The 20,136-nt window shown below is 41.3% G+C and overlaps 1 protein-coding gene across 4 annotated transcripts in view; it reads left to right on the top strand.

Moving 5' to 3' along the window:
• Nucleotides 1-20,136, top strand: part of myo1b (myosin IB) — a 257,206-nt gene that overhangs the window by 117,271 nt on the left and 119,799 nt on the right. For all 4 annotated transcript variants that reach the window (XM_048534332.1, XM_048534330.1, XM_059647158.1 and 1 more), the window contains exons 5-7: nt 15,525-15,629; nt 18,799-18,845; nt 19,583-19,646. In XM_048534332.1, the coding sequence (XP_048390289.1) occupies nt 15,525-15,629; nt 18,799-18,845; nt 19,583-19,646 (216 nt within the window). The remainder of the gene's footprint in view (nt 1-15,524; nt 15,630-18,798; nt 18,846-19,582; nt 19,647-20,136) is intronic.

Genomic DNA, 20,136 nt, shown 5'->3' with positions numbered 1-20,136 from the left:
ACTCAAAAATGTGACACAAAGGTGGCACGGTTTGAACAAATGTTTAATTTCTATGTAATAATAAAATAACAGCAAATTTATCACCTTGTCTTGGAAAAAATATCAAGATAACTAGCTGGGAGAGGCAGCTCTGTTAGTGCAAGGTCTGAGGGTTATCCTCATCATCGTCATGACCTTCAGGTGCAGTTGTGGTTGCAGGGTTAGGGCGAAAAAATAGTTAATCCAGAAATGGACGGCTGTGGTTCATTGTTTCTTGAAGGTTGGCTTAAAAAAGACGTCCGGTTTTTGCTTTGACCTTTTTCTTTTTCGTGAAGAAGCAGTTCATAAGGTGCCAAAGAAGATCTTACTTCACTAACTGCTACCGTGCTGCGTTCTGCATTGTAATCAATGTCCTCCAATCTTTGCAGTAGCCTTTCAATCTTCCTCAGGAAAGAAGACCAAACAGAAGTGGAAAACTCTCATGGTGCTGCATCCTGAACTACTTCATCTTTGCCTCTAACTTCCACTTCCCCCTCAGCGATAAGTTGTAAATCAGCTATAGAGAGATCTGCACAGTGGGACTCAAGCAGCTCTTCAACTTCCTTACTGTCCAACTTGCTTTGTGAGATCAAGACCATGTTCTTTCATTCTTGGGAGATTCTCTGACCAATCAGAGGTTTAAAATCTTGAAAAATGTCTGGGAAAAGCTTCTGCCAAACAGCATGACATCACTCCAGGCCTCCATGATAATGTCTGTTACAGTCTTTGTGTTAAAGCTCTTCCAATGTTGAAGAACACTGTACTCATCCCTCTCGGTGCTTCTTTAATGTGTGCCTTAAATAATAAGCTTTAAAAGCTGCTTTTTGCACCCTGGTCCATGGGTTGAAGGAGAGAATTTGTGTTTGAGGGTAGAAATAGCAGATTGATGTTTTCAGAAAGCTCACCAATGGTGGGAGGAAGGCTCGGTGCATTATCCAGGATAAGGAAAATGTTGAAATCCACATTTCTTACCCCTGCAATACCTTCTAAAAACATCAATAAGGTTAGAAAACATTTGCCCAGTCATTCAACCTTTTTTGCTTGACCCAAAGTAGATGCCTAGAGTAAACTTAAGGTAACCTTTCAAAGTTCAGGGGTTGGCAGAGTGATACACCACCACAGGCTTAAGCTTTGTCTCCACTGGGACTGGTACCCAGCAACACAGTCATATGATCCTTTGCCACCTTAAAGCCTGGAGTGTATGCCTCATTCATAGCAATGTATGTTTCTTGATGGCATTCGCTTCCAGTATAAACCTGTCCCATCCAAATTGAAAATTTGATCAGAGTTGTACCCTTCTGCGTCAATTAATTTTTTTATGATGGGAGGAAATGCCATTGCATGCCCCTTGTGTGCACTGACAACTTTGCCATAAACTTTACGTTATGAGGCACTGCTGGCACTAAGGCAGTCACATCTGCAGGATCTTCAGCTTGTTATGTTAGATCATTGTAAATTAATAAGACTTTCTCTTTTATGGTGAGAAGGGTAATCCTAGATTACTTCTTAGTTTGCTCTGCTGTCCACACACTTAGCCATTCCATCTCCTCAAGTTCCTTTGTTTGTGACCTTACAGATTTGATAGCACTCAGACTTGTTCCAGCAATACAGCTTGCTTTAATCTTTTCTGCATTGTCTCTAGTAGTGCATAAGGTAGACTCCTTCATTCCTGTTGTACAAACAATATCATATTATGCTCAAAACACTTTATAGCGCGTGGCTTCTCTTCCAGCATTGTAGCCTTTCTTTTACATACACCACCTGCAATTTTATCACCAGGGCACTTCTTGTACTCGTTCTTGCCACTTTGTCCTCTGATTTGGTGGGTAACTCGGCAGAATTGTGCAGCACCTGTCACAGAGCACGGGGTCTCTATTGGCGCATGCGCAGGACAAAGCCCCAAAACCGACTGTGATGTCGATTTTGGAATCATGTTATAGCCAATCAAAGTTTGTGTTTTACAGATATAGTTCCCCTATTCTTCTCTCGTGTTATAGGCAATTCATGTTACCAGAGCATGTGTTATAGGAGATCCCCCTGTAACCTAAACTGATCTAGTCCCCTTTGCCAGCATTTGGCCATTATCCCTCTTACACCCTTTCTATTCATGTACGCATCCAGATACCTGTCGCTGCCACCTCCTCTGGCAACTCTGTGCTTAAATGCATCACCTGTGTGAAAAAGTTGCCCCTCAGGTCCATTTTTAAATCCTTACTCTCTCACCTTAAACCTGTGCCATCTGGTTTGGGCTCGCCTACCCTGGGGAGAAAGACTTTGGCTCTTCACCCTATCCATGCTCCTCATGATTTTATAAACTTTTTCTTTAAGGTCATCCCGCAACCTCCGACACTCCAGGGAAAATGTCCCAGTCCATTCAGCCTTTTCCCTGTAGCTCAAACCCTCCGACTCCAGCAACATCCTTGTAAATCTTCTCTGAACCTTTTCAAGTTTAACAACAACTTGCCATTGGCAGGGCAACTGGAATTGAACACTCTATTCTAAAAGTGGCCGCACCCATTTTCTGTACAGCCATAACATGATATCCCAGTAGATGCAGATCCTATGAAGTTAGCTGCATCAACCTTCCTTTCTCTCCTCTTTCTCTGAGTTGCTGTCTCCAATTTTGTCAAAGGAGCAGAAAAGTTACATTCAGAGATGCTGAACGAAATCATTCTAACATCCAAAGGAATAAGAAAAACCCAGGGTCCAACCAGTCTCTCGGTGAACGCTAGAATGATCATCACCATGCAGATGACATCCAGGCATCATCGAAGAATTGAGAATTTTGAACCCAACCGCCTAGTTTTGAGATTTTTGCCTGGTGATACGGAACTATTCCTAACTTTTTTCCTCCTTCATTCATGATATTTCTGTTGTTTTTGTGTAAGAGAGAAAGTTTTAAAAGGAATGAAGTCTAAGTTACACACATTAGAAATCCTTTTGTTTTTTCTGTCCGTATTACAGTCTTACTACAATAAATCTGACATTTTATGTTGCTGAAGAAACCTGGATGTAGCTTGCTTTAATCCTGGGTGGCAGTCAGTCACAAGCTGATTTTTGGCAGTTTCATTAAATCTTCACATTTATCGTGTGGAATAGTAGGGCTTAATTTCCAACACACTTACCCCATGAGCCACGACTATCTCTAATCAATGAGATTTTATTTGAACTAGGCACCTATCAGCTATTGACTAGAGGCTCTGGTTTGAATTTGACTTCAACAGAGGGCTTTGCCTAAAGTAGTAATGCTAATGTTATCTCATGTAATAGAAACTGGGCTTGGATGTTGTATTGAAGCTAACAGACATTTATTACAACTAATTATTATGTAGAAGCATTGCAATCATCAGGCCCATTAACATCTAGGCTATTATTAAGCAGTTAGTTTACAATAAAGGAGCACACTTCCAATACAGGGCCGAACTTCAAGATCTGATGAAAGATGGAATATAAGGTATTTATACTCTCTGGCCATGTGCTTTGATACACTAGAGATATATGATTAAGTCTTCTAACAGTATTATAATGGTGAGACACGAGGCAACAGGTTGTGGTTTAGATTTAGCACTGTTTGAAGAGGGATAGTGCATGTTGAAAACACCAAAGAGCCTGTAATTGATGCAATTCATCACAAGACTGAAACAGAGGAGTGGCAGTGCTTTTCATTGGCACAATGCAACCTTTTCACAAGTTCTTTTTTCAACTACACCTCCAGGCCAAATGTTCAGAGTAGCATCAACTTTGTCAAAATAATCTGATTTATGGTGTGACCTGTCTACTAGCCTGGGAGTATTCGATCTTTTCTTGATCACTGTTTGCTGCAGTCTGTCTTGATTTGAAAATTTTCTCCCCCCTACTTAAATCCAATATGAAGCCAGGTTGACAATTGAATTTTAAAAAAGTTTTGAATATCCAGTGCCTGGATGCTGTCATGTCTTGTGATGGTTATTTAGCAATCCTGAAGCTTGTGTTACTTATTCAGCATTCACCCATACAACTGTAGCCAAAATGGAAGTAATTAATCATGTGAGACTTATTGAATATTTGCTGCTGGCTTAAATAAATCCTCTCCATAGTCCAAAGATGTACGAGTTAGGTGGCTAGGCCAAGCTAAATTGCCCATAGTGTTCAGAGATGTGCAGGCTAAGTGGATTAGCCATGGGAAAAACAAGGTTACAGGAATGGGGAGTAACACAGTGTGGAGCTGGATGAACACAGCAGGCCAAGCAGCATCTTACGAGCGCAAAAGCTGATGTTTCGGGCCTAGATCCTTCATCAGAAAAGGATCAGGTCTGGGTGGGATGCTCTTTGGAGAGTCAATGTAACCGAATGGCCTGCATCCACACTTAGGAATTCCATGATTTTATCTACTGAAATTGGAGTGTGGTTTAATGAGTTATTAGGATGTAAAATCACACATTGTCTTTAAAATTTAGGCAATGTTTTAAATTATCCTCTCTGTCAGAGAGTATTCTTCATGTTTAAAGGGAAATAGTGAAGTGGGCAGCATGGAATACTTTCTGTCAAAAGCAAAGATTTTGCTTAAGGAACCATTGGGAGAAAGTAGTCAAAGGCTCATTTCTTAAAAAAAATGCACAGTTCGTTTTGGATCCTGTACTCTATGTATAAATTCATGTAAATTATTTGTGTTTTTGTGTGCTCCTATTCGGAAAAGCACACATTGATTTGATCTCATGTCAAGTCATTTTGCTTTTAGTGTGAACCAATACAAAATTCTGCTTTGGAGCCTAAAAAATGCTTGATCCACTTGAACTTAATCTGATACATAAAGTAGTTCTGAATTGCTGGGGCAAACAATGGCATGCACAATGCAAACGGAATGAATCAACTGAATAACTCCTAACTTCACCTCTGAAATTAATTGAAAATTGTTGCAGGGAAGAAGTAAGGGTCTGAAAGAGTTACTGCTAAAAATCGTGCTTATGACACTCCCCAATTGATGCCAGCTGAACCTGTTGGGAGAGTTTAGGATCTTGAAAACCTACCAATTGGTCTCCCTCATAATCTTCACAACAATCCAAGATCAAGGAATTGTTACAGTGCATAAAGGCACTGCCTGAGCCATTGTGCCTGCACCTGGTCTGTTACCTACAGTTAATTTCCTGCCTTTTCTTCATATTCACGCATGCCATTACTATCCAAATAACCATCCAACGCCCTCTTGAATGCCCCAGTTGAACCTGCCCTAGCCACATTTTCAGGCATTTCAAATGTCTGTCACATCAGTGTAGCCTCTTCATATTTGCTCGTATGCAATAAGGTTGTTTATTCAATCTTATTTAACACAAGACTATCCTCTTGTTTCAAACTACCACACTAGCCCAAGCAGGCCCTGTTCATCCTAAATGGGTAAAGAGTAAGATGCTGGCAAATCTATGAAATAGCTCATACGATATGATAAGCAGTGGTTAGGATTTATCTTGCAATTTGGGCTGAAAATTACAAATGAATCCTCGTTAAGAAACAGATATAAGACAGAAATAGAACTGATTAATCAACAGAATGAGTAACGTACTTTAAATCTGGTTTAAAGTCCTGATTATATAGTTATTCTCAGCTTTCATCCAAATGGACATTATCAAAAACTCTTGAAAAGAGAAAAATGGATTTGTTTGTCTCCATGTTAGCAAGTAGATAAGGGACCAGACTTTCTTAAGCTGCAGGAGATTGTCATTTTGTCCTTTTTGTGAAAGAAGCGAGCTCTGCATTTCTGACAGGAGCTTCTGAATAGGGCTCCTTCAGACATGTGGAGCCATACTTCCATTTTAACAGTATTGTCATAATGCAGAACTGTCACGGGAAGGAAAACCACATACCCTTCTCACAGCAGTCACCTGTTGCATTTGCAAATGCCAAAGCCCTGACAGCGACTTTGACATCTGTTATCAAATGGTATATATGTAAAGTAAGTGTGTGATGTTAGGGTGCTGGACAGGGGTGTGGAATGCCAGATGGGAAGTTCAGTTGAGAGCTAGCTGGATAGGGTGTAGTGTTCCAGATGAGTAGAGGCCAGGATGTCAGGTGGCAAGGGAACCAGGTAAGTGATGTCATGTTTAGAGTCGGTTGGAATGGGTGGGAGACATCTCCAGTGAGGAGGGTGGGTGTCAAATCTGGCTGAGAAATTGGATCTGATCAGGTGTTGGGCCCGGCAGCAATGGGGGATGGGGAGAGAGGAGTCAGATCTGGTCTGTTGGATAGAAGGTGGTCAGGTCAGGCCTCGCAGTTGGCTGTGGTGGTGGAAAAGGGGAAGGTTGGGCCACGGTCTAGAGTGTAAGGGGTCTGGAGGTGGTATAGCTGTGATTTGACAGTAAATGTGGGAACTGTTAGGAGTTAGACTATGCATTCCCACGAGTAACTATTTAACTTCTTCTCATCAGAACATTCCAGATTCTCTGATTTGAATTGAGATTTTCAGTGGTTATAGGTGTGAAGGAATTGTTCGGTGGAACCTTCATGGTCCAAGGCAAATGCTTCAGAGTCTGCTCTGATTGGTATTTCTTGGGGTCCCCAGATGCAACTCCTATCTGTGTTGGAACACTGACTTGGGCTATTGAAAACTTTGGTCAATGTTGTGTGAGAAATTCTCACTGACCACCTTGAGGTCTGAGGCTGCCTGCAGTGTTCTCACCTTGGAGTAGTATTTCTGCCATTATTCTCTTTTAGGTTGGGGATCTACAAGGTCCACTTTGTCTGCTGTGCTAGAGGAAAGCAACTTGCTCATTTACTAAGAAGAGGCTCTTGAGTTAAAGAAAATATAGTTTATAGCATTTCAGAAAATAGGTACAACTTATATTGATGTGATAGACATTGCTACAGAGACTGAGGAGGACCACGATTCACAGCCTTACTCCTTCAAGATCTGAAAGTGGGATCTTGGTGTGATCGCGCATCAACTGTAAGTGGCACCATCATAGTTGGTGCTATGGCAGTCCTCAATATTAACTCTTTTAGATCTTTATATTTATATAGAAAAGATAATTGAAGGATAAAACTACTGACACAATACAAAATATTGTGTTTTGTTAAATAATGAGCTCAACATTCAGCCAACAATCTAAAGATGTGCAGGTTAGGTGGATTGGCCATACTAAGTTGCAGGAATGTGTAGGCTAGGTGGGCTATAAGAAGATGGGTTTGGACAGGGTGCACTAGGGCCGGTATGGACTTGTTGGGCTGATGGGCTTGTTTCCAAACTGTAGGGAGGGATTCTATGACTCTAACGTCAGTGAAGAGTGAAAAACAATGTTTGAAGCTGATGGCCTTAAATCTATGACCTGAGTAGAAACTTAGTTTACTTGCGTGCTGTGTTGGTGTTCACCGCTCAGATAATCAAAGCTAACCTGCTGTGCAACACTTGTTGCAGTGAAAGCCAGATGTTTCAGCAGGAACAAGGATCTGGCTTTAACACCTGATAGAGACAATGGGACAGATGGCTGTGGACTCAGGGTGACTCTAGAGACATCTGAAAATGGCAGATGGGAATATGTGGAAAAGCTGAACTCTGAAAGATCATTTGAACTCTTTGCTGAGTACAAACAGACGCAATTTTCACTAAACAATGTCCTTATCCCACACTGAGAGTTATGATTCCTTGGAGTCATAAATGGGATAAAGTATGTAGAACACCAAGTTACTTGAAGGTTCAGCCATTCGAAAATGGGAAAAAAACTTCCTGTCTGTGTCTGTGAGTTGGAGAAACAACGGTTCCATATTTTTAATAATTAATACCCTTTGACATAACCACTAGTACTATCATTATTGCTTTATTAATATTTAGCTGTTTTCCACAACCTTACTGTCATAGTTGAGGTGGTTGAGTCACAGTGTGATTGATCGCTTATAGTTATATAAAAATGACAAGATATTTTTGATATCAGGTCACATATGCTCATGTTTGTTTAAATACAGGACTTGAAAAGATTTAAACAGATTGATTAGGCTTACGTTAGTGTCACTGTTGTTTTATATGGTGGAGTAAGTCACCAATATGTAAGTCTTTTTATTTTATTGAATCTCAGCGTGGTGCTGAGGTCAGCCCATGGTGGATACTGAATTAGTTGGCATTAATGGCGTAAGGGCAAAGGGTGGTGGTGTGTGGTATGAATTGGTTATAGGTGGTATAGGACAATGATGATGGGGGAGGGTAATGGGCTGTGTAGATTAAGAGGCACTATTAGGGGTGGATGGGTTGGCATGAGTTGCCACTGATGTGCATGTGGAATGGTGAGAGTGGGTGGTGAGCCAGGAGTAAGTGTGTCTCATGTTTAACAAAATAATTGAAATGGCAGAATATTGAGGCAGGTGTTTTTAAACAACTGGCCTCGGCAGTCCTCAGTCATTTGGTGTCCAATCAGCTTCCAGGGTCGAATTGCCCCCTCCGGTCCATTTTTGCTGCAGGAAAACCAGGCTCTCTTATTTTCAGAATTGAGTGTGCTGAATTGGGAGACTTCCTGCCTTGGACTACCGGCAAAACTCTGGCCCAATGTGCCTATCTCCAGACCATGCTGGACTGCAGGTCTCATAAACAAGACCAAGAGGAAATCCAATTAACATGAGCAATGTGTCTACATGTGATTCAGCCAGGTGAACAATATTAGAAATTTATATCACTGCGGAGAGCTTGACATTGACTATAATTTCTTAGGCAGTGAGGTTAGCACAATAGGTCTGCTTAAATAATCACATTATTTTTGTCTACAAGCATTCAGCATCAAGACAGATGAGTCATTTCCTTGTGGGAACTACAGCTGGCTTTTGTGAAGCGTTCCCAGAAGTATTTTCCCACCAGGCAGGCATAGACAACACTTTTAACCTTCTTATAACACTAACAAGCTGTAAATTCTGAAATAATTTATCTACCTTTGTAGAGGTCTATAATTTTGCATTAAAGTGGATGATTTGTGTCTGGCATACAATTACAAAAGATATAGGGACTCAGCTAATGGAAGAAATTCTATCCGATAATGTACCTGGGCAGTGAAATATGAACTTGTGCCCACGGCAGATCTTTCAGTAAAATTATTGCTGGAAGGTTGTTGCCCAACCAGTTCTCAATTGTTCTTGCCACTTCTGGGTCAAAATCGAAACTAAATCTGTTCAATGATCCTGCAGGTTTGTAGAGAAAAACAGAAGTTCAGTTGTTGCGATTTAAACTTGTTCCCAACACTTGTGTTCCTGGAAAACAAGCATTTTTCCATTAAGAGTCCTGTATTTTCCAAAGACTGAAATTAACTCTTTGTATGTGACATAAAAGTGCCAATAGACTATTGATTACTTTTAATGTGTTAAGCTCCAGAGTCCAAGTGATCTCTCTCTGCCTTTTTGGTATAGTTCAAAGGGTGGCAAACAACACTTGATTAGATTGAAACAATTACATAGAACCACAAACAAATGTGTATTAGAATATTTGACTTGACATAAACTTTCTGCACAATAAATAATCTTATATCTGAAGGAGATTTTCTCAGCTTTGAACTGAGATCTCAAGATGTTTTATTTTTTCTGAAATATACTTTGCTCATAAATATAATTTTAATATATACATTGTCACAAATGCAGTTCAGTTTCAAATATAGCATAGCAAGGAAACAGCAAACATTGGCATTTGACTCTATCCGAACAAACTAGACATCTCTTGCAATTTGCAATAGCAAAACATTCCTCTCAGTCCCTATCTGATTATCTACATATCAGTCGATCAAAATGGGGGCCAAAACTCTTCAGATGGATCTTCAGACATCATCTTTGATTCAGAGTGCAACTGCTCCGACTAGCAAATTCTTTGATTAGTTAAGATTGTTGGGAATGTTATGTGTTCAATGTGAAAAGCCTGTCTTTTTCCACTGGGTAATATGTTAAAATCTGTCATACATATCCTACACACTAATGAAATAACAACAAAGTGATGTTAATAGGGGGAGTTGAGGGCCACTGGCATCATTAATGGAAGTTAAATTTTCCTTAAGATTGACCCTTTTGTCTGCCATTATAAGAACTTTATCATTGTGGACTAATTTGATGGCATAGTGCAATGATCTACATGAACTGTTTGGTTTACTGGTGACTGAATTCTACTACAGTTGCAATTAATTCAGTATTGATGTCTTGGTTCTTTTTGTAAGCTTATACTCTTACCATATATGCTCACATGGTTGCTCCGCCATGGTTGGAACAAATGATTAGAAACATGATGTACACAACAAGCCAATTGGTTATGGGTAGAAGTGCAGCCTCCCATGAGAATGCTGATGAAGGGTCACACCCAAAATGCTAACCTTTTTCAAGTGCTGAATGTGCATTGCTAATAGATTGTGCTTCAATTTTTCATGTTGAATGACTTTATTACCTGAATTTGAGGGGATACTGAAAAGAAATAGATCCTTTAATCTCATGTATTTCAATTATTGTACAGTTATCATTCTGAAATATATCAATTTTCCTTTATCTGTAACTGTTTCAAGTGATCTGAACACACATGCTTAGCAAGGCACTTAGTCATATCAATTGCTACAAAATCTCAACAAAGAAATAAAACCAGATGGATCATCTGGCATTGACCTTTGCAACGGAAAAGACAATGGCAGAGGCAGGCTGTCAATCCAGCAGATTTTTCCTTGCCTACACCTGGGTGCTAGTGCTAAAACTGGGAGAGCTGTCTTACAGACTGGCCAAGAATCAGCCTGATATTTTCTGTAACATATGATTCCATGAGCATGCCCATGTCTAGATGTCGCCATCACCAACCCTGCATTTGTCCTGTTCCCCCTGCCAGGACAGACCCAGCAGAGTTGGTTGCACAGTGGTATATAATTGGGAGGGAGTTGTTCTGGGCATCCTTAATATCAACTTCAGATCCCGTGAGGTCTCATTGCTTCAGGTTAAACATGGACAAGCAAACCTCTTGCTGATTACCACATGCCTTTCTCCCTCTACTGATGAATCTGTACTCCTATACACTCAATAACACAGAAGCACTGAGGGTGGCAAGGGGAAAAAAATGAACTCTTATGTGGGGGATTTCGATGTCTGCTGATCGACCCGGTCTGGCCCTAAAGTAAATAACTGGACCTGCAGCAGGTGTTGAGGGAACCAACATGAGAGAAGAACATACTTGACCTTGCCTTATTAATCTGACTGCAGATGTGTCTGTCTGCAACAGTGTTTGTGGGTGGCACAGTGGCTCAGTGGTTGGCGCTGCTGCCTCATGGCACCAGGGACCCAGGTTCAATTCCTTAGGCAACTGTCCATGCGGATTTTTGTACAAATGTCCCTGTGTCTGCATAGGCTTTCCACTGGCGCTCTTGTTTCCTTCCACAGTTCAGAGATGTGCAGGTTAGGTTGAAAGGGTAATTTAGCATGGCCATAGTGTCCAGGGGTGTAGAGTTACCTGAATAGGGTAGTGAGGTGGGTCTTTGAACAATGGACTTGATGGGTTGTAGGGCCTGCTTCCATGCTGTAGGGATTCAGTGATTAGTGTTAGTAAGAGTGACCTCTGCACAATCCTTGTGGAAGCAAAGTCCCATCTTCACATTGACAATAACCTCCATCATCGTTTATCATCATGCAAAATAGAACCGATTTCTAACAGATCTAGCAAGTCAAGACTGAGCATTTGTGAGGTTCTTGGGCCATCTATAGCAGCTGAATGTACTCCAGCACAGTCTGCAACTTTATGGTCTGGCATCTTTCCCCACTAGACCGTTACCATCAAGTCAGGGAATCAATCCTGGTTGGATGGAGAGTACAGGGTGGCATGCCAGGAGTAGCACTAGGCATGCCTGAAGACGAGGCCTCAACCTGGTGAAGCTACCAAATGACTACTTGCATGCCAAACAGCAAATGCAGCAAGTGATAGACAGAGCTAAGCAATCCCACAGCCAACAGATCAGATCTAAGCTCTGCAGTCTTGCCACATCCAGCCATGAATGATGGTGGACAATTAAACAATTCTCTGGAGGAAGAGGCTCCATGAGTATCCTCATCCTCAATCACAGGAGACCAACACATCAGTGCAAAAATTAAGGCTGAAGTATTCCTAGCAGTCTTCAGCTAGAAGTGCCAATTGGATGATCCATCTTGGCTGCCTGTAGTGGTCCCCAGCATCACAGATACCAGTTTTTTGGCCTATTTGCTTCACTGTACATGATATCAAGAAACAGTGGAGGTGCCTGTACTGTGAAGGCTTTGAGCCCCAACAACATTTCGGCCAGAGCACTGAAGACTTGTTTTCCAGAGTATGTTACTGTACTGTCAAGCTCTTCCAGTACAGTTACAACACTGGCATTTATCCGATAATACAGAAAATTGCCCATGTACATTCTGTACACACAGGACAAATACAACCCAGACAATTACTGCCACATCAGTGTACTCTCGATCACCAGTGAAGTGATAGAAGGTGCCATCAATAGTGCTATCAAGCAGCGCTTGCTCAGCAATAACCTGTCCAGTGATGCCCAGTGTGGGTTTGATCAGGGCCTGTCAGCTTCTGATCTCATTGCAGCCTTGGCTCAAACTTCAAAATTGCTTTTGTCAGAGTTCCTGTCATTCTTTAAGTAGGACACTGATGTATGTCAGGAGCATCTGCTGATGCACCTTTCATAATTTCAAAAGGGGATTAGGTAGCTCAGCTGGCTGGATGTCAAGTTTAATCATGCAGGGTGATGCCAGTTGTGTGTAGGTTCCATTCCTGCACTGGCTGAAGTTACCATGAAGGATTTTCCTCCTCAACCTATACCCTCACTTAAGGTATGGCAACTCTCAGGTTAAACCACCACAAGTCATCTCTTTCTAATGAGACAGCAGCTGTATGGTCTGGCTAGACAGTGGTAACATCATGATTACAAATATAACTGAGACATGTAACTCCAGGTAACTTTGCAATGGAACTAAAAGCAGATTAAAGATATAGAAAAATAATATAAAGAAATTATGGAGTTATTAGGTAACTAACAGAAAAATCTCTTTCCCTCTGCCACCAACTTTATCAGATGCCAGGCACGAGAAGGTGGCTGAGATGACCCGACAAACTTCACCATATAAACATCTGGTGGCTAGTCCCAAACTGGGAGAGCTGTCACACACTCGTCAAAATAACAGCCTGTCTCAGTCACACTCGTGGAATCATACCGTACAAACAGCATTCCAGGCGCATCCACCTGTCAATGTCCTGTCCCACTGCCAGGACAGACCCAGTAGAGGTGGTGGCACAATGGTCCACAGTCACGAAAACGTTGCCCTGGGACTCCTCAAAATTGATTCTCGATCTAGTGAAGCCTCATGGCATCAGGTCAAACATGGGCAAGGAAACCACCTGATTACCTCCTACCACCCACCCCCCTACTGATGAATCAGTATTCTTCCATGTTCAACAACACATGGAGAAAGCATTAAGGAGGATAAGGGCGCAGAATGTATGCTGGTGGGGCACTTCAAAGTCCATCACCAAGCATGGTTCAACAGATCCACTTTGGACAGAGCTGGTGGAGTCTGAAAAGCGCGTTGCTTCTTGACCTGGGAAATATATAACCCGCCTGCCACAGATGGAGTTGTCCATAAGTATATTGGTAAAAGTGATCACCGCACTGACCTTGAAGCCCTAACTTCACACTTATCCTCCATTGTGTTGTGTGACATTATCCCCATGCTGAATGGGAAAGATTTCAAATAGATCTAGCAACTCTAGACACTGTATCCATGAGGGCAATAAGCAGTCGCAGAATTTAACAACTTACTGGAGGAGTAGGCTCCACTGCTATTCCTATTCTAAATAAGGGGTGAGCTCAGTGCATCAGTACAAAAGATAAAGCTGAACTATTTGCAACAATCATCAGCCAGAACTGTAGAATGGATGATCCACTTTTGTCTTCTCTAGGGGACTCCAGAATCACTGTTGCCAAGCTTCAGTCAATTTGACTTGCACCATGTGATTTCATGAAAGTAACATTTGTGCCACACAAATACCAGGCAATGACAATCTCCAATAAGAGACAATCTAACCGTGACCCCTGGTAATTCAATGGCATTATCATCACTGAATCCTCCACTAGCGACATCCTGAGTTTGTCATTGACCAGAAACTGAAAAGGACTTGCCATATAAATACCCTGTGGTTACAAGAACAGGTTGGAGACTAGAAATACCATTGTGATTTACTTACCACCTAATTTCCCAAAGCCTGTCTACCATCTACAAGGTACAAGTCAGGAATGTAATGCAATACTCCCCACTTGCATGTGGATGTAGTTCCAACAACACTCAAAGCTTGATTCTATCCAGGACAAGGTAGCCCCTCTTGATTGGCACCATATCCACTGACATCCACTCCCTCCACAACCAATGCTCAGTAGCAGCAGTGTGTATCTACAAGAAACATTGCAGAAATTCACCAAGATTCATTTGACATCAAACCCATCAACCTACAAGTTCCTGACATGGGAATTTATCCCTATTCCTTCACTATCGTTGGATGAAAATCCTACCACTCCCTCTTGAATAGCGTTGTGGGTATCAAATTGACTGCAGTAGTTCTAGTCGGCAGGTCACCGTCACGTTCTCAAGGGAAACTAGGGATCGGCAAAAATGCTGACAAGACCAACAATGTCCAGATCCTCAGAATGAATTTTTAAGAAGCACAGAAGCTAACCACCTTCATGCATTTCAACCAAGTGGCTATACTTTCTGTTTGAGCTCAAAATGTAGCTGATGTTAAATTGAGGTATGTAGGGAGTTTGAAATTGGACCTCACTGCATTCATTTTACAATCAGACCACTTTGAAAGACCAATGTCCTGTGTCCCAAGAAGCTTATAAAATGTCTTGTCTGAAATTGGGTTAGGTTCCCCGTTGGCTGCCTCAGACTGATATTATGGCCATGACAAATATAAATATGGGCTCTTGCCCTTGTTTTATTTCCCTTTTTGTTCATTTAACCTATTTTTCTAATCAGACTGTTCACAGATGTTGTTACACATCTGGAGCAGATAGGACTTGACACTGGCCTTCCAGTCCAGAGACTGGGACATGGCCACTGTGCCACAAGGGGACCCAATTTCAGCTCAAAGCTGGCTATGGTGCAATTCAAAGTTACATCTCTGTAGAAACTGGAACTTGAGCCCAGCAGTTTAGACCTCTTGGCCAGGCTACCAATTCACTTCCCTTTGAAGGGGTCTGGATAATGTGGATCAGGTGCTGGATTTGCTGCACTCGCTATTTCATACGAGGCATATATAGGATGCTCACTTTGGATGAGGGTAAGATTTACTTGCATGCTGTGTCCAGTGTTTTACGCAAAAATAGCTGAGTGTGCTTTTGGTATGATCAGGCTTTCGTTGACCACGAGATTCGTGGTGCTTTGGATATGATGTACATTCAGGATTTCATTGCATTTACCAATGAACCCGAACGTCAGGTGTATTGGGTCAATTGAATGTAGTGCAAAAGAGATTGTAATCTTGCTAACAAATCTCTTGTGTCTAATCCTTGCAGAGGCCAGTAAATTGGTTATGTCCTATGTTGCTGCTGTTTGTGGCAAGGGAGCGGAGGTCAATCAAGTGAAGGAGCAGCTGCTGCAATCAAACCCTGTGCTTGAGGGTAAGTTTAGGGTGTGTGTGTGTGTGTGTGTGTGTGTGTGTGTGTGTGTGTGTGTGTGTGTGTGTCCCTTACCTTTTTTAAATGTGGATAATACAGTTCCTGGGCTAAAGCAATTTGAATGAAATGGTAACCCAAGTTTGCTTGATGTTCATTTTCATTCTTTTAAAGTGCTGTGTGCTGCGTGTAGCCTGTGGCTTGCATTAGATATGGCAGGTGGTCAGAAATGTTGGGTTAAAGCTGAATTCCATTCATGGGTTATCTGCGACTACCATCTTTCATCTGAGATATTTTCCCTGAGTTTGCAGACCCTGAATGACCCAGCGTAGTATTTTTCAGGTGTCCAGTGTATCACTTAGGTTTAACCTGTGGTCTGAAGGTAGCTAGCCTTCATAGGCGCCTAGTGGTTAGCACTGCAGCCTCGCACAGCGCCAGGGACCCAGGCTCGAATCCAGCCTCGGGTGACTGTCTGTGTGGAGTTTACACATTCTCCTTGTGTCTGTGTGGGTTTCCTCTGGGTGCTCTGGTTTCCTCCCATAGTCCAAAGATGTGCAGGTGAGGTGAATTGGCCATGCTAAAATTGCCCGTAGTGTATAGGGAGGTGTAGATTAGGTGGGTTATAGGGGGATGGGTCAGGGTGGGATGCTCTGAGGTTCAGTGTGGACTTGTTGGGCTGAAGGGTCCATTTCCACACTGTAGGGGTTCTATTCTATTCTCACCCCATTAGAACCACAAGCAATAGGAAGCGAACATTTGGGAAGCAAGGTTAATTGGAAAAATAGTTTGGAAGACCTTAACCATAAATTTAAAAATATCCCCACTGAGTCAAATTGTAGTTGGCACCAGCTGTCGCCCTGACTGTGATCAATTGAAACTCCAAACTGTACCCACAGGTTTTAAAATATATTCAAAAGTGCCTATTTATATCTACGTATGTTTGTACATTTCTATTTGTGTATGATATTGTTTCTTCCGACTGCAGAGACTGGAAACACATTTTAAAAATCAGACAAAATTTGAAAACTGTTAGTTTCTGAATGAAAATTACACAATTCCTTTGTTTAAAATGGAAGAGTTTTTAACTGCACAAGGGCCAATAAAGTAAACACTAATTATTATGTATCCTATATGCCAACATTCAGGAATAATATAAGTCAGGTATGCATTTAAAACTGACAAAATGTGATGGAATCTAAGCTGCAAATTATGTATTAAATAGCAAATACAATTTCACAAAATGACTCAGCAATTCACTCAGATTTTGGTGATCACACTGCCAAAAATTCCTCAAGCTGAGTCTTCGTTGTGAAGAATCTCAGCTTCTTTCCTCCTTGCAGCTGGTCTGATCCCCACCTGACGACAGGGCACGAGGAACCCAAGTTCCACCGGCATAGTCTTTAGCATATGCCTGCAGAACGTGTTCAGCTCTGTTTGGATGCTGTTGATCCACCAATGTCACCTTCCAGCAGCATATTCTCAGCTTCTGGATCTTGCCATTGGCTTGTAGTTCATCATTATTGTCAGCTATTACTCTTCTTGGATTGGTCTGTGTCCATTTATACCTTTCAATGGTTATATTTGCTGGGACTTTAGGTTTATAAACTTCAGTTTATGTTTCTTGTTGTGTTAACTGTATTCTGTTGCTTTTTTCCGTTTCTTTCTCCGTTCACTTACTGTTTCAGTTAGTATTAACCTCAAACTACAAAACAGATTTAAGAAGTGATTTCCTCACCACGTAGTGATCAGTGACAGTATTCGTTGTAGCATAAGGTTTAGAATGACCAGGAAAGTATATGGGAAAGGACTAAAATTAGCCTTGAACAGGAATGAGAAACTGGCCTGCTGGGAAGGAGAACTGACTTCGAGGCAAGAGCAAGACTGGGCTGAATAGACTGGCACCGAATGTTGTCAGGAGAAACTGTAGCTGATCATTGGAAGAACTTCACAGAGGAGTTGGTTCAGGCTGATTGAGGTGTATTCCCTCAAAAGAGAATGGGAGGCCAAACGACCCCCTAGCTGGATGAAAATGGAGATGAACAATCAGGAATGAAAAGTGTGCTTATGACAAATGTCAAATAAAAAATACAATTGAGGATCAAACTGAATACAATAGCTTGATAAGGAGGTGAACAAGGAAATAAGAGAAGCAAAGAGGGATTATGGGAAAAGGCTATCTGCTGACAAAAGAAAATCCCAAAGTCTTGTAATAGCCCCATACACAGTAAAAATTTGATTTAAAAAATAAACCTGTAACTCTTCCTAATTTATTCACACATTTTCATATGACTTGATTCGATTCTAAATTATTATTTCAAGAGGTTTCCCCACTACTGAAGTGAAACTAACTAGTTTCTAATTGATGGGCTTATAGAATCTTAGGAAACCTACAGTATGGAAGCAGGCCATTTGGCCCATTGAGTGCTTGCCTCTGATGAGCATCCCACCCAGACCTGACGACCTTGCCTATCCCTGTAACCCTGCATTTCCCATGGCTAATCTACCTAACCTGCACATTTTTAGACTGAGCGAGGAAAGCAGAGCACCTGGAGCAGGCCCACGCAGAATCAGGGAGAATGTGCAAACTCCACACAGACAGTTGCCCAAAGGGTGCAATCGAATCTGGGTCTCCAGTGCTATGAGGCAGCAGTGGTAATCACTGAGCCTCTGTGCCACCCTCCTTGCAATTTTTTTTGAACAAGCCCATCATATTTGCATTTTCCATTCCTCTGACACCACCCATGAGTTCCAGGGAAGGTCGAAAGATAATTGCCAGTGTCTGTGCAATTTCCACACACATTTCTTTCACTATTCTTGAATGTACCTTGCCTGTACTGGGGCCATGCCAGCTTTCTGTACTGGTGGTGTATTCAGCAGTAGGGATTCTTAGGGAACAAATTGAACGTGTAATATCTCAACAATGCCTCTGAGATCTAAGTGATGAGTATTTCACATTTCTTTACAAAGGAAAGAGATGCTGTTTGTGTCATGATGAAAAAAAATACAATAACTTGTAAGAGTTTATAATCGTTATGGAGAAGCTATTAAATAGACCGTGCAGAGCATTTCCTGCTGATAGAATGGATGAGGATTAAATTTATTATTTTTAGATCTGTGGTGGGAGAAGCAAAGACTTCGGGTTAACATATAGTTCTTCCTTGTTTCTTTCCACCAGCCTTTGGGAATGCCAAAACTATGAGGAATGACAATTCTTCAAGATTTGTGAGTAACTATTATGTCTGACAATATAGAATTGTCCCTGCTGGCTGTTACAGTAGTAAGCCAAAACTTGAACATTTTATAATTTGAAAAATATCTGCTACTCATTAGAAGATTGAGTGCAATTTGTACCCCTAAAACTAAGTTTAATCTGAGAGTTAAGTTGAGTCTGCTGTACGAGAGGTGTTGTTGACAAAAAAAGTCTGTTTTACATCATATCAGATTATCCACTTCACCTTTTGGAAGTTTTGACTTGTGACCTATGAAACGTTTGACAGTGTCTCTTTGATATGGAACTGCTGTATGCAGAAGGCATGTGTTCAGAAACCACCTTTTGTTATCTGTTGCCTCCTGGGGTTGTGTTATAAGCTTCTCCCAGTGATAAGGGGCTGGGTCAAAGGTTAACAGGCAGACATTACAAGGCAGCAATATAAATGCCCTGCTGTAGCATCTCTAAGACACCATGGAGTGAAATGTGAACCTTGTCCAAATTAGGTGAAAACTTTCAAGTAAAGGTTAAAGTCAAGCTTTCTTTTGTGTACTTTTTTTTCAAATCAACAGTAAATGGCTTAATTCTGGAATGATAGGTTACGATAGTGAAAGCTATATTTGGTTGAAAACCGTAAACAGTGGCACGCTTATTTTTCCTTTATTGACATCTTTTGTTCACACTATTGTGTCTTGTACATCATCTCATATGCATTTGTAACACATTTCAATGGAATGTTTCCATTTCACAGGGCAAGTACATGGATATTGAGTTTGACTTCAAAGGTGATCCTCTCGGTGGTGTTATCAGCAACTGTAAGTATTGCACAGTGGTAACTAGAATAGATAATTTGCAAATAGAAGGGGACGGAAATGTATGTGCTACACAAACTGTATTGATTCTTCAGAATAGATAGTGCCGAAGGGCATTACCCACCTGCCCTGTGTCTTTCTTCCTTAATTATGTTTATATGCAATACCACACAGGAAATGGCCAGGGCCCTGTGTACCTGGGGCATCGTTCTAAGTCTGTGTAGCTATAAAGCAATTCTATGTGACTTAATGTCTCCCCTAATATTCTGTTAAGCATCTGAGGTGGTTGAAACATACGGAATTCAGTTGAAGAGGTGAAGAGTTAAGATTTACAATTAGGAGTGACAGAAAGTGCTGACCATTTTAAAAAGTCTCTTACAAGTGTTTTCAGCTGTGGGTACCTCTTGATGAACAATCTGTTATGAAGTCTAGGATCACTTTTCTGTATTAGGATCATATTTCGTATTCACAGATATCACAAACAATGAAGGAG

Source organism: Stegostoma tigrinum, chromosome 7 (genome assembly GCF_030684315.1).
Source record: "Stegostoma tigrinum isolate sSteTig4 chromosome 7, sSteTig4.hap1, whole genome shotgun sequence".
NCBI lineage: Eukaryota > Metazoa > Chordata > Chondrichthyes > Orectolobiformes > Stegostomatidae > Stegostoma > Stegostoma tigrinum.
This window is presented reverse-complemented; position numbering and strand designations above follow the sequence as displayed.